The sequence below is a fragment of the Saitoella complicata genome (assembly GCF_001661265.1).
Source record: "Saitoella complicata NRRL Y-17804 unplaced genomic scaffold SAICOscaffold_4, whole genome shotgun sequence".
Lineage (NCBI taxonomy): Eukaryota > Fungi > Ascomycota > Saitoellomycetes > Saitoellales > Saitoellaceae > Saitoella > Saitoella complicata.
In genome coordinates this window covers 260,046-272,403 of record NW_017566995.1, presented here as the reverse complement: position 1 = coordinate 272,403, position 12,358 = coordinate 260,046, and the positions used below count along the sequence as shown (strand labels likewise).

At 50.8% G+C, this 12,358-nt stretch overlaps 6 protein-coding genes across 6 annotated transcripts; 4 read left to right on the top strand and 2 right to left on the bottom strand.

The window, feature by feature from the left end:
- Nucleotides 1–39: 39 nt before the first annotated feature.
- SAICODRAFT_33653 (Isy1-like splicing factor) lies at nt 40–852 on the bottom strand (the record flags this gene model as incomplete). Its single annotated transcript, XM_019168307.1, has 3 exons — nt 40–626; nt 682–735; nt 783–852. The coding sequence occupies 3 exons, from the start codon at nt 850–852 to the stop codon at nt 40–42; spliced, it is 711 nt and encodes a 236-aa protein (XP_019026120.1).
- A 179-nt stretch (nt 853–1,031) lies between these two features.
- On the top strand, nt 1,032–1,751 carry SAICODRAFT_5622 (PRP38-domain-containing protein; the record flags this gene model as incomplete). The annotated part of the gene is made up of 2 exons (XM_019169432.1): nt 1,032–1,136; nt 1,206–1,751. 2 exons carry the CDS (start codon nt 1,032–1,034, stop codon nt 1,749–1,751), a joined length of 651 nt encoding a protein of 216 aa, XP_019026119.1.
- Nucleotides 1,752–1,891: 140 nt separating this feature from the next.
- SAICODRAFT_29204 (ribosomal protein S16) lies at nt 1,892–2,758 on the bottom strand. Its single transcript, XM_019167348.1, has 2 exons — nt 2,178–2,758; nt 1,892–1,945 (listed from the first exon to the last, which is right to left on the bottom strand). Exon 1 carries the CDS (start codon nt 2,708–2,710, stop codon nt 2,279–2,281), a length of 432 nt encoding a protein of 143 aa, XP_019026118.1. The 5' UTR covers nt 2,711–2,758; the 3' UTR covers nt 1,892–1,945; nt 2,178–2,278.
- A 51-nt stretch (nt 2,759–2,809) lies between these two features.
- On the top strand, nt 2,810–3,961 carry SAICODRAFT_89131 (apolipo protein A-I binding protein-like protein; the record flags this gene model as incomplete). The annotated part of the gene is made up of 6 exons (XM_019171612.1): nt 2,810–3,005; nt 3,059–3,119; nt 3,177–3,268; nt 3,331–3,447; nt 3,499–3,595; nt 3,657–3,961. Exons 1-6 carry the CDS (start codon nt 2,940–2,942, stop codon nt 3,959–3,961), a joined length of 738 nt encoding a protein of 245 aa, XP_019026117.1. The 5' UTR covers nt 2,810–2,939.
- A 305-nt stretch (nt 3,962–4,266) lies between these two features.
- SAICODRAFT_33649 (uncharacterized protein) lies at nt 4,267–6,128 on the top strand (the record flags this gene model as incomplete). Its single annotated transcript, XM_019168306.1, has 2 exons — nt 4,267–4,585; nt 4,636–6,128. The coding sequence occupies 2 exons, from the start codon at nt 4,267–4,269 to the stop codon at nt 6,126–6,128; spliced, it is 1,812 nt and encodes a 603-aa protein (XP_019026116.1).
- A 4,428-nt stretch (nt 6,129–10,556) lies between these two features.
- Nucleotides 10,557–12,315, top strand: SAICODRAFT_17419 (cytochrome P450; the record flags this gene model as incomplete). The annotated part of the gene is made up of 3 exons (XM_019165802.1): nt 10,557–10,767; nt 10,828–11,608; nt 11,664–12,315. The coding sequence occupies 3 exons, from the start codon at nt 10,557–10,559 to the stop codon at nt 12,268–12,270; spliced, it is 1,599 nt and encodes a 532-aa protein (XP_019026115.1). The 3' UTR covers nt 12,271–12,315.
- Nucleotides 12,316–12,358: the final 43 nt, after the last annotated feature.

The following is a 12,358-nucleotide window of genomic DNA, read 5'->3' as shown; positions in this document are numbered from 1 at the left end:
GTGTTGTTTTCTTTGATACCATCCGGAGACGAGGTTTGATTAGCCTATCCGATCTAATAACCTCTGTTTCCGTTTCTCCAGCAAGAACCCCTCCACCTCTTTCTGGCTCGGTACGTCAAACCTCTGTATCCTCTCCCATCCCCTCTCCGGCTCCCCACCGTCCTGTTCTTCAATCGTTTTCCGTGCGTCCTCCTCTCTCTCCTCTTCCCATTTTAGCAGTTCCCCGTCGTCTTCATCTCCATACCCATAATACCCACTCCCTACACCCATTACACTCCGCACCTTCTTCCTCCCCACCTCCTCCTTCGGTACCTCCAACGCCTCAAACAGCTCCTTAACCCCGGGTAACTCCCGTGCCCGCCCGAAATATTTGTAGCCCCTATTACCGGCAACTTCCCGCCCTTCGGAATCATAGATCCGAGATCCAAAACGCATGTAGTTCGGTCCACCGAGATTACGGAGCTGGAGTTCCCAAATATGTTTTTCACGCATAAGTTTGTTGATTTCGTCATTCAAATCACGAATTTGGTGGTCTGATAATGAAGGGTCCTGGATTTTTGTCACTTTGCGGGAGATTTCTTTGACGACTTGGGATCGCCATTTCTCGCATGCTGGGATGGATTCGACTGTACGATATCGCTCATCAGTACTCAGTTCAGAGATTGAGTGCCACAACCGCACCTTCTGTGATTCGTTTTGGTCTTCGCATAGATGAATCGATGATCCCTGTACGCCCTTGTCAGTGCACATGTCCGCAGAGAGTGTATATAGGAAGAGCGTACCGAGTTCTGCTTGTTGCTGCTCCCTGAAGCGGAAGAGCATAGATTGTGCTTTCTCACTATTTCTCGCCATCTCCTTCTATCCCTTGTGCAATGGTCGTATAAGGTTTCTTGGTGTATGGTGTTCAGTCGGTGCGTCAAGTTGCGTGAAGTCGCGTCGAGCTGCTGAACGTCAGGTGAAGATACCGAGGAGAACCAAAACACCATTATCCTGCCTCGATCGCGACATTCGCCATTGAAAGAGTACATAGGATGGCAGACGACAGCCAAGGTGACCGAAGCCGCTTCTACTCTGACCGAGGCCTCGCCCGGGACGCAAAAGTAGAAGGCCTAAACTACCACGGAATCAACCCCGCCGTATGTACACCTTTCTTCCTATTCGTCGCGCTTTGCGAAGAAGTTGGAGACTAATTGATGGGACAGTAGTTACTTATCGAAAAAATCATCCGCGAACGAATCCTCGACTCCCTCTACTACAAAGACGCCTGCTTCGCCCTCACCTCCTCCACGATCCTCGACCGGATCGTAGCGCTAACATACATTGGTGGTCAATACGGTGCACAAAAACCCACGGAGTTTCTCTGTTTGGTGTTTAAGTTGCTACAGTTACAGCCCGAGAAGGAAATCGTCGTGGAGATGTTGAAGAGCGACGACGGAGGCGAGGAATGGAAATACCTGAGAGCTGTAGCTGCGTTCTACGTCCGTCTCACTTTCCCTGCCCGAGAAGTCTACGAGCTTCTCGAGCCCTTTTACGCTGACTATCGCAAGTTGAGGGTGCGACATCTGGGCGGGTGGTCACTTACCACCATGGATCAGTTTGTGGATGAACTGTTGAGGGAGGAGAGGGTTTGTGATATTGCATTGCCGAGGATTCCGACGAGGATGATGCTTGAGGAAGCGGGGGAGTTGGAGGCGAGGGATAGTGCATTGGGAAGTGAGGTTGAGGAAAGTGATGATGAAGAGGAGGCATGACGAAGCAGGTTAAGGGACACAATGGAGTTATGATGGATGTTTTTGTCATTTGTAAGTGTGGGCACATCCGGCCCAACCTAACTTATTTTATACCCAATGCATTCCTCGCATGATCCGAAATGAATGATTCTTTATGCCACCTCCAGACTTCCGGCGATTCGATCTTGCCCTTCAAACCTTAGGTTTTCTCGTTTCTACGGTCAACCATCAGTACTCGTGTTCTCGTTCTCGAAGTTTTGGATTGTAGGCAAAGATGCGCCGGAACAGAACCAGAACAAACATAAAGATCAGAAGGAAGGCAGTCGGGTTTATCCACATATGACACTTCGGAGATCGAAAGGTATACATCCGAGAGTTCATCACGTTGTTTGTCCCGGTCCTGTCCTTTGCGGCGCACCTCGCCCTCACCCCGGACATCTCACTCACCTTTGTAGCTGAATAAGGCAAGTCCTGCAGTGCTACGGCCGCGCTCTCCGCAGCTTCCTGTTCCTTCAGCTTCTCCGCCTCCATTGCCGCTCTCGCTCCCTCTAAGCCCGCTGCTTCTGCGCCTTCCGCGCTGCCTTCTCCGCCTCGTACGCCTTCTTCGCCTTCTTCGCCTCCTCCGCCTTCACCAGCCCCTCCTCTGCCCTCTTCTGTGCCTCCAACGCAAGCTCCTCGTCCTTCGGCTGGAACTTCCAAGTCTTCTCCGGCACCGGCAACAACCCCGCTTTCACAAACAAATGCTCCACACGATCCGAGGGAGAAGCACCGACACCGAGCCAGTATTTAGCCCGCATCATGTCGAATTTGATTTCTTTGATCAACGGGCCGCCTGCTTCTTCGGGGCTGCCGATGGGGTCATAGGTTCCGAGGGTTTCGATGGGTTTGGTTTGGCGGCCGGTTTTGCGGTTTGCGACGACGATGTGGTAGAAGGGTTTGCCTTTCACGCCGTAGCGTGCTAATCTTATTCTTACTTGCATCTTGGCGGGGTTATGGTTGTTTGTTGGTTCGAGGTCGGCTGAACTTTTTGGAGGTTGATTTTGGAGATGCAGGTTACGGTAAGCTGTACGATGCACCCCCGGGCACGTGATGGCTGAGAGAGTGTGATGGAGCACAACTCTTTCTTTTTGAACGATTTCAAAAACGGTTATATACGTCAATCTCTCATATCTTGTTGTGTATAGTTGTGTGACATCACGGCCAACTCCAATGTCGGGGCAGAACTCCAAAAGCCAGAATCATCAAGATCACTTACCGAACATGCCAGCCATCAAGGTTCTATGGTTCTAGATACGTGTCTTATGACCCATGTGCTAACCGTGAAATAGTACCTCGCCGCCAAAGCCGCCCAGCAATTGGACAAGGAGCTCATGTCAACCGGCGGGTTCTGTATGTGATTTCCCCCGCAATGGAAACGGCAATAGTTGACATATGTTATTTCAAAAGCAATTGACCAACTTATGGAACTCGCCGGGTTGAGTGTCGCAGCAGCCGTCATGAAACTACAGCCAAAAGAGAAGGGGAAGAGGATCTTGGTGGTGCGTCCCAAAGTTCAGGGAAACGTTCCCTCGAGTGGTTGGTTGATGAATATGGTGCGCAGGTCGCCGGTCCGGGTAACAATGGAGGCGATGGCCTCGTCGCAAGTCGGCATCTTTGGCATTTCGGGTACGAACCCACGGTGTTTTACCCTAAGCCCACGAAGGGTGATTTATATGAGGTACCAAGACAGATATTCCCAGTCATATTGGGAGACTAATCCGTGGTACAGAGGCTATGTGTGCAGTTACATGAGTTGAAGATCCCGTTTGTGGACGATATGTACCCGGCAATTGATAACACGGATCACATTGTGGACGCGATCTTCGGTAAGCAGCCTTCGCCACCACTCCCCTCCTCCTTCCCCAACTCCTACTAAACTTTGTACAGGCTTCTCATTCTCCGGCGAAATCCGAGAACCCTTCCCAAACATCATCTCCGCCCTAAAATCCACCAAAACCCCCGTCCTCTCCGTTGACGCTCCCTCATCCTGGACCATCGACAACGGTCCCCCCACCTCTGGCCCCGGCGAAGGGTTCATGCCCAACGCACTCATCTCACTGACCGCGCCGAAACCGTGTGTGGAGTGGTTTCAGGGACGGCACTTTTTGGGTGGAAGATTCGTACCGCCGGGGATCGTGGAGAAGTTTGGGTTGGTGCTGCCGGAGTATCCGGGGGCTGAACAGGTTGGTTGACGACCGTGTTCTTTCACATATGCGGTTGTCGCTGACTTGAATATCAACAGGTTGTGGAAATCACGGGTGAGAAGATGGAGAAGCTCTGAACGGGGGGGTTGAGAATATTGTTACCGTACAGTCGCAAATGGGATGGAAAGGACGCTAGTGAAAGCAGAAGGACACTGTCTCTACTTACATTATATATCCTCTATATCTTCCAATTTGCCTATTTTCGGTGATGTCACGCACTGCGCTGTAACGAAGACTCGTACACCGTCGCAAATCCTGAGGCAAAAGTGAAAAGGTTATTAGCAACATTCACAATGGCGACCGCACAAGATAAACCCCGACATCCTTTGCTTCAGAAGCCACTTTATGTCTACTCCCTTCCCGCGCCTATCCTCGATACCCTCACCCTCGCCGATGGATCCGCAACTCCCATTGCCGCCCCGACCAGCGAGGAACCGGAGGCACCCACAGACGACAACGGCAAGGCTTGCGCATTATGTCGAGTCGAGTCATTTGCTATCGTGCAGGATCGAAGAGCGCATTACAAGAGTATGCTGCACACGTTCAACGTGAAGAGATCTGTTGCAGGGGAGAAGACTGTGGAGGGGGAGGAGTTTGAGAAGATGCTCGAAAGTAAGTTACCTCCAGGAGCTGTATTGTTGTAAGTCTAATCGAAGTTGCAGATCTGAATGAATCTCTCTCTGGATCGGAGAGCTCCGGCAGCGAGGATGAGGAAGAATCGGCCATGGATGAGATTGCGCAGCTGCTACGGAAGCATGCGACCGTAGCGCCCTTGGAGAGCTTGGAGGACAGGAGCATGAAGCAGAACAAATCGCCGTTGATGTGGCTATCCTCTTCGGCGCTCGACGCAGATGCCCGACTAGGAATCTACCGTGCTCTTCTCACCCAGGACGAACTCGACGCACCCCTTGACTCTATCCGCAAGAAGCAAATACCCACACCCGCAGTCCAGTACAGTGCGCGTTCCGTTGCAATGATCATGATCGGCGGTGGCCACTTCGCCGCCATGATCGTCTCCTGCGCCCCCAAGCAAGGTGGTGAAGTCGCCGTCCTGGCACACAAAACCTTCCACCGTTACACCACCCGCAGAAAACAGGGAGGCGCTCAATCCGCCAATGACGCCGCAAAAGGTGCAGCTCATTCGGCTGGTGCCTCAATTCGTAGGTACAATGAAGCCGCTTTACGACAAGATATCCGGGATCTATTGGCTAGTTGGAAGGGGATGATGGATAAATGTGAGCTCGTGTTCATCAGGGCCACGGGTACGGAGAACAGGAGGGCGCTCTTCGGGTATGATGAGGCCGTGGTCAAGGCGAATGACCCGAGGATAAGGGGCTTTCCGTTCACGACGAGGAGACCGACGCAGAGTGAGTTGATTAGGTGTTTTCAGGAATTGACGAGGGTGAAGGTGTCGACCCATGTCGAGAAGGAAGTACAAAAGCCTGCGAAAGACCTTTCAAAGAAGACAACGGCGAAAGCGGCTGTTGGTGGACCACCGAAGGCCAGTGCGGAGGAGACGAAGCTCCTGGAGCACACTGGCGAAATAACATCGTTGATCAAACGGTCGAAGGCATCAGCATTGCTTGCATACCTAAAGCAGCACTCGCTATCACCGGACTTCAAATTGCATCCAGCAAACCATCACACGCCCAATATATTGCATTTCGCCTCAGCATCGTCCTCGCCAGCGACCGTCACAGCATTACTGAAAGAAGGAGCAGATCCAACTATTGAGAACACGACAAGCAAAACCGCCTTTGAAATTGCCTGCTCCAGGGAAGTCCGCGATGCATTCCGAATCACCCGCGGTGAACTCGGCGAGCAGCGTTGGGACTGGTCCGCTGCCCGCATTCCCCCTGCAATCTCCAAGGCCGACGCAGAGAAGCGAATCGCACGAGAACGTGAGCTGAAGGAACGAGAAGACCGCGCTGCGCGAGAAGCGAACTTGAAACAACTTGAGGAGGACGAGAGAACGAAGAGGATGGAGCAGCGGGTGAAGAAGGTGGGGGTAGGGAAGACGTTGGGGGTCAAGACGAGTCTTAGTGAAAGGGAGCAGGGGACACAGGGGTTGAGTGAGGAGATGAAGAAGAAGATTGAGAGGGAGAGACGGGCTGCGGCGGCGGAAGCGAGGATAAAGGCTATGCAGCAGGGATGATAACGTTCGTGAAGGTTGCGTGGGCATTGAATAAGGTATACAGCAGCTGTAGTGTTCAGCAACTGATCGCAGTTAGCTAATGGGTTCCTTCATTCATATCATAAAATATAAAATGTAACAGCATTCGTGAAGAGCTGAATATGAATTGGAAGAGGGGTGCTCATTGATGGGTGTTCTACTAATCTCCCTCGTCACGTACATTGGGATTCCGGCGGATTTGATCAGAAGCAATGAGACTGTTGTTTTTCGATTGTTCTATCCGATTCTCCTTAACCTCTACCTGCTTTCCCCAGGACCCTTTCACCGAAACCCCACTTCTCCATGACCCATTACAAGACATCATCCAATGTAACGTTCGGGACCAAAAAGCGTCGAGGCGACTGAGGAGGACTCGGGCGGCTGCGGCGGAGCTTTGTAAGCAAGGAGGACCACATTCATCCCGTTCGCTTCTACTACATTTCGAAATTTACATCTTATGGGTTAATAATCAAGTGTTATCTAAATCATACGGCCCGATCGATTGGCGAACGCTTGCACTGCGTACTGCGGTGTGCAGAATGCATGTCGTAGCGTCTACTGCTGTGTGCAAAATTCTTGACGCGGCGCATTTTACCCCCTATCTGCGCGAGGATAGTTTCATGAACCCCCCCATCTTCGTAGACAAGGCTTGGAAGGGCGATTTCAGGAGGGACATTGATAGATTAGACTCTTAGGAATCGATAGATGTCCTCGAAACGCGTGTAGTACAGTCTCTCATAGAGTTGTGACATTAAGAAAGGTTTCGGCATAGGTGCATGATGTTGCATGAACATGCAGGAAAGCAACGAAAGCACTCTCTGGACCCACACACCTCAAAAACAGTTAGAATCAAAGAAGCCACACGTAGAACTTGTTCATCTAAGCTCCCTCTATCTCATGGAACCCGGAGCTGCATCCCTAGAGGCTTCCAGGGTCTGTTTCTTTCTTAAACCTGAAACCACCTTTTCAGCATGAAGCGAATGAGGGAGGCCTTGTGGTCCAAAACCGGTGGCACGACGTGATTGCTAAGGATAGATATGATCAGTTTTAACCCTTACTCGACCTCCGAGGCCTTTATCTATGTTGTTTTATGGGTTTTGTCATATGGAGTTTGCAATTCGCGCGCACATGGGAAAGTTACGTCAAGAATTTTGCACACAGCAGTAAAACCGCCTACTCTAGCTGAAGCGCGACTGAACATCAAACACTTAATAACTTCATCAGTATGCCTCCTAGGAAGCTGAGAGGAGCACAAAAAGCATCAGCTCAGCTCAGGACTTCTTCCTGTACCTCCAAAGCGCCGGCTAGGCCCGTCGATGATTGGCGCATACGGACACCAGCAGATCCAGTCTGGAGGGAAAAGAGAGCTAAGACCATCATCGAGGTCCCAGACGAAGACGAAAACATTGACCATGAGTGAATTTACGATGATTTCATGGTTCAGGTAATTGTCACTAGGGAACCTAAGCATAGGTATGCCCAAGCACCATTCAAGGCGAATCCCCTAATAAATTGGAACAAAGTACAACCGCTTTTGCTCAAAATTGTCCTAGATGAGTTGCGTCAGGACCCTGTGATTAAAGAGGGACTCAACATTCACTCCCTTACACCACCTGCAGTTTAAAGTCTGTCGAGGGAGATCCAGGGATGTACCGTGGTGTTGATAATGTCATGATATCGACTGAGAGACCTTCATTGAAGCCGTCAACACTCAGCGCTTGACACCTAAGATTGAGTGGTCAGCTTTCGTCCAGAGCGACATATATTTCGTGCCGCAACCTCGGATTCCCAACCAGACCGGAGACCAGCAAACCCTGTTGAGAGCCTCTCAGTCAAGGACAGAGCCCCGCAAGCTTCGAGCGCCACGCCCTAGGCAGACTGACTCGAGCCCTGCAGGATGTCTCTATCAACATCGAGGGTGTGGAAGCTCGATTTTGATGGGTAGGTAAGAGGTGTCGATTCCTAATGCTACGTGCGACCTAGATATACCCCTGCTTTACCCCTGACCTAAGCGGCTGCCTACAACCGCACAAATTCGGTTAACAGGGTGGTCCTACTGCCTACACCAAGGTCCTTGCGGTTCAGGCATTACAGCAGACTTACAAATGTGCGAATCGCCACCAGTCATTGTGCTATGTCCATCCGGTGACTAAGGTCCATCGATACATCAGCAACCAGCAGCTCAACCGCTGGGCCGAGTATATTGCTGCCCAAGAACCAGTGGAAACTCTCAGAGCACCGCAACTTTTTGATACAGTCTTCAATAGCTTGCGTGAACCATTCAAATCGACAGATGCACCTTCAGCAATACCAGAGAGCATATCTTCGAGCGGTCATGAAGGCCTACCTACTCCCATAACAGTCGGTCGACTCGACTTCCAAGCACCACCCTCAAGTCAGGTAGCAGTTGAACCGCAAGCAATGAGAGGCTCAAGTCCTCTTCATGGACCAGCAAGCAATGGTTTGGATGGGTTTTAACCTATGTTGCTAACCACAGTCCTGTCTATACCAAATACGATGTCAACATTGCACAGGAAGCAATTGTTGAGCACAGGATTTGCCACGACGACCTCAAAAAGATCGACGATGATGCTCTCCCACCTGCTAGGAAGGGCTGGGTCTGGCCTGTTTGGAAGGCTATTATGCGGGAGAGAGTGCATTCAGACCGGAGCTTAGGGGAGACATCCTTCGAAGTCTACAAAGTCCCTGATGAAGCAGAAAGTGCCTTTGGTTATCCTTATTACTGTGGTAAATTTTTCTTTTCTCGTTTTCTCGATAGCATGCTTAGTCGTTTCACATTGCCCCTACAAAGTTCAACACCTTACTCCAATCTCACCATAAAAAAAGTACAGGGTGACGAGTATCATGCACATTGCTGCAACTAGAGTCGGTAGCTACTGCAGACCACATTTCGATGCAGGGCATTTGGACAGCCATACAGCCATTTTGTGAGGGGATCTGTCTGTGGGAATGGCAAGTGTCTGAAAATGAACGAATATTTTGCTTCGATCCAGAAAACTATCCAAAAAAAACTAGTGATACGTCCCTACATGGTTGCCATAGCCTTAATTGTTGCCTGGTTGTTAACCTCAACAACGGCGCAACTCTGCATCTGACAATGCATACCTGCACGCTGTGAACAAGTTTCCCATTTTTTCAGACTGGGAGTTGACGAAGTTGATTGCGCAGCCTATGAAGCCTTCAGGGTCTGATCGAGCGTCAGGGTGGGTATGATTGCGCTTCATCCGGGACTTCATCATGCTGAAACAGAGCTCGATTGAATTCATGTCTGGCGAGTAAGGTGGTAGGAAATGTACTCGGCAGCCGGCTCACTCGACAAGCAGTTGAAACACCCTTTCATCATGATGGATTTGACGATTATCAAGCAATATGACGCTGTTTGGACCAGGGTAGGGCCCCACGATCGGGAGAAGCTCCACTTGGACAAACTCGACGAATCAATCAGCATTGAATGATCGCTGAAAGATGTGTAAGGCCTTCAACCCTGCCGAGGTGAGTGCAGGCAACACACTCCAGCGTATGGTTTGTCCAAATGGCCTATCCTGGATCGCCCCCGTACCAATCGGTGAGTAACCAAATTTGCGGGTGGAGGTCCTCTCGTCGACAGCAGATTCATTGAGGAAGACTAGCTGTTCTTGACTGTACTCGGCCATAGCTCTGGCGTGATGCGCTCGTTAAATGCTGTTTCGTTCAGCCGCCCTTAAGGTCAGCACCTTTCGAGTATATCTAATCTTCTTGGGGCAGCGGTTGATGTGGTATCGAGACAGTGCCATAGCAAATTCTAGGTTCAGGAAGTCGGCGCAATCATCCTGATATAGTACGGGGTTCTGATCATACAGCCACTTGATTTGCTAGCATTGTCGAGTTTCAGCGGAGTGCTCGAAAAGAGGTACCAAACTCACCCTGCCTTAGAACTCGTCTATTTGCAGTTTAGGGCCACAAGTAGAGTTGCCCGTATGCTCATGGCTACCCGTCTCTTCATACCTCTTCAGAATGCGGTAAATGGCGCGCACGGATCGGTTGATGATTGCAGCAAGTTCATAAACATCGCACCCCACCATGTAATTGTCAATAACTATGGCACGGGTGGTATTTTGGCATATCTTCTCCAGCATTTGAGCCCTTGTAGGCCTTCCTAGGTTCTACAACGGACTGGTTTTGTTGGTTTTACGGGTGGTGAATGTGCCTCTCGCGCACAGGTGAACGTTACGGCAAGAATTTTGCACACCGTAGTAATTACTACGGTAATCGCGATCTATAGAACGCATGTACCGTATGACGTGAAGATCGAGAACTCCGACTCACAAACAAAATGCTCGTCTTCCCTTCATCGTCAAGTAAGGAAGCTGCTGGACGGCTACTGCATTCACTCCGACCAGCACCATCATCATGGACTACGGACAGGAATTGTTCTTGTTGACTGTCACTGCGCTATTGCTGATTATACACTCACCTACGACTTCGCCTGTTTTTGCGACGGGGTATGTGTTGTGCCGAGTGGTGTGGTTTGTCGTGATTTGGCCGCATGTGTTGAGTCCGCTGAGGAGTATGCCCGGGCCGGATAGTAACCTTTTGTTTGGGTTTGGCCCGTTTGCTGAGGGTGAGTTCGGAGTTGTTTTGTGGTACTGCTGAGCATTCAGGGGCTAATCGGTTCGAACAGCGTGGTTGTGCGATGGAAATCGACAGCTACAGTGGCATAGGAAGTACGGATCATTCGTCAAGTTTCGGACCATCATGGGATTGGAGCGCGTGAGCGTTACCGATCCTAAGGCGATAGCAACGATCCTCAACAACCCCGACACCTTCCCCAAACCTTCATACTTCCAGAAAACACTCATCCGCATCATCGGAAACTCCGTCATCGCTCTCGAAGGCGACGAGCATAAACGACAACGACGTGTCCTCCTCCCAGTTTTCGCATTGAGCAACCTAAAGCAAGTCGTTCCCAATTTCGCGAAGAGTTGTGAGGCATTGGTGGAGTACTGGGATAAAGAACTCGATGTACGCGGGGATAGAGCGGCTGTTAATGTCACGGAACCGATAAATCGGACGATGCTCGACATGATCGGATTGGCAGGCTTCGGATTCGAGTTCAACACACTGCATAATTCCGACCACCCTCTCGCGAAGTCGTATCATACCCTTATCTTTGCGACAGGGATTAACAAGTTATTTGATGGAATGAGTGCAATTTCGTGGCCGTTGCAATACTGGCCTTTCGGACGTTTTGCGGCAGTCACGAAGGCGAAGAGGGTGATTGTAGATGAATCCATGAAGCTCATCGACAAGAGACGGGAGGAGATGAACCAGAACGAGAAAGACTCATATGAGGGGGAGAGGAGGGATTTGTTGAGTTGTATGCTGAGGAAGCAGATGCAGGCGAAGCCGGGTGAGGAGGTTATTGAGGATGATGACATGGTCCAGATGATCATGACTTTTCTGTATGTGCCATATGCGCACGAGAATGTGAGGCCTGTGCTAACATAGATCATACAGTGCCGCAGGCCATGAGACCCTCGCCACGACAGTTCTCTGGACGCTCCATGCCCTCTCCATCCACTCCGATGTTCAGTCCCGCCTCCGCACTGAGCTTTCTCACCTGGATGAGATCACGTACGACTCCCTTGAATCCTGCCGCTACCTCAACAACTTTGTCCGCGAGGTTATCCGGTTTTGGCCACCCGCCTCCGTCACGATGCGTGTTGCGAGGGAGCATTCGAGATTAGGGGATTACGTGGTGCCGAAAGACACAATCATCCAAATCGCACCGGCTGTGGTTAACAAGTTGGAGGAATACTGGGGAGGTGATGCCGAGATTTTCGATCCGGATAGGTGGGATGCACTTCCTGAGGGTGTCGGGGCTTATAACATGTTGACGTTCTTGGAGGGCCCGAGGAAATGTATTGGATGGAAGTTCGCGATGTTGGAGCTCAAGGCGTTTTTGGCGGTGTTTTTGAGGAGATTCGAGGTTGAGAGTATCGGGAGGGATGTTGGGAATGAGACGTGCATCACGACGAAGCCGGCTGGAGGGTTGACGGTTAGGATGAGGAGGGTGAAGGAGGGTGAGATGGGAGGGGATGGGGATTCGGGAGTTGAAGCGTAATTGTGAGAGTGAAAGGTGGGTGGAATGGATAGAGGTCGCCGGAGCGACATTGCATAGCTTACCTTGACACTCAACTCAAAACAGTGGT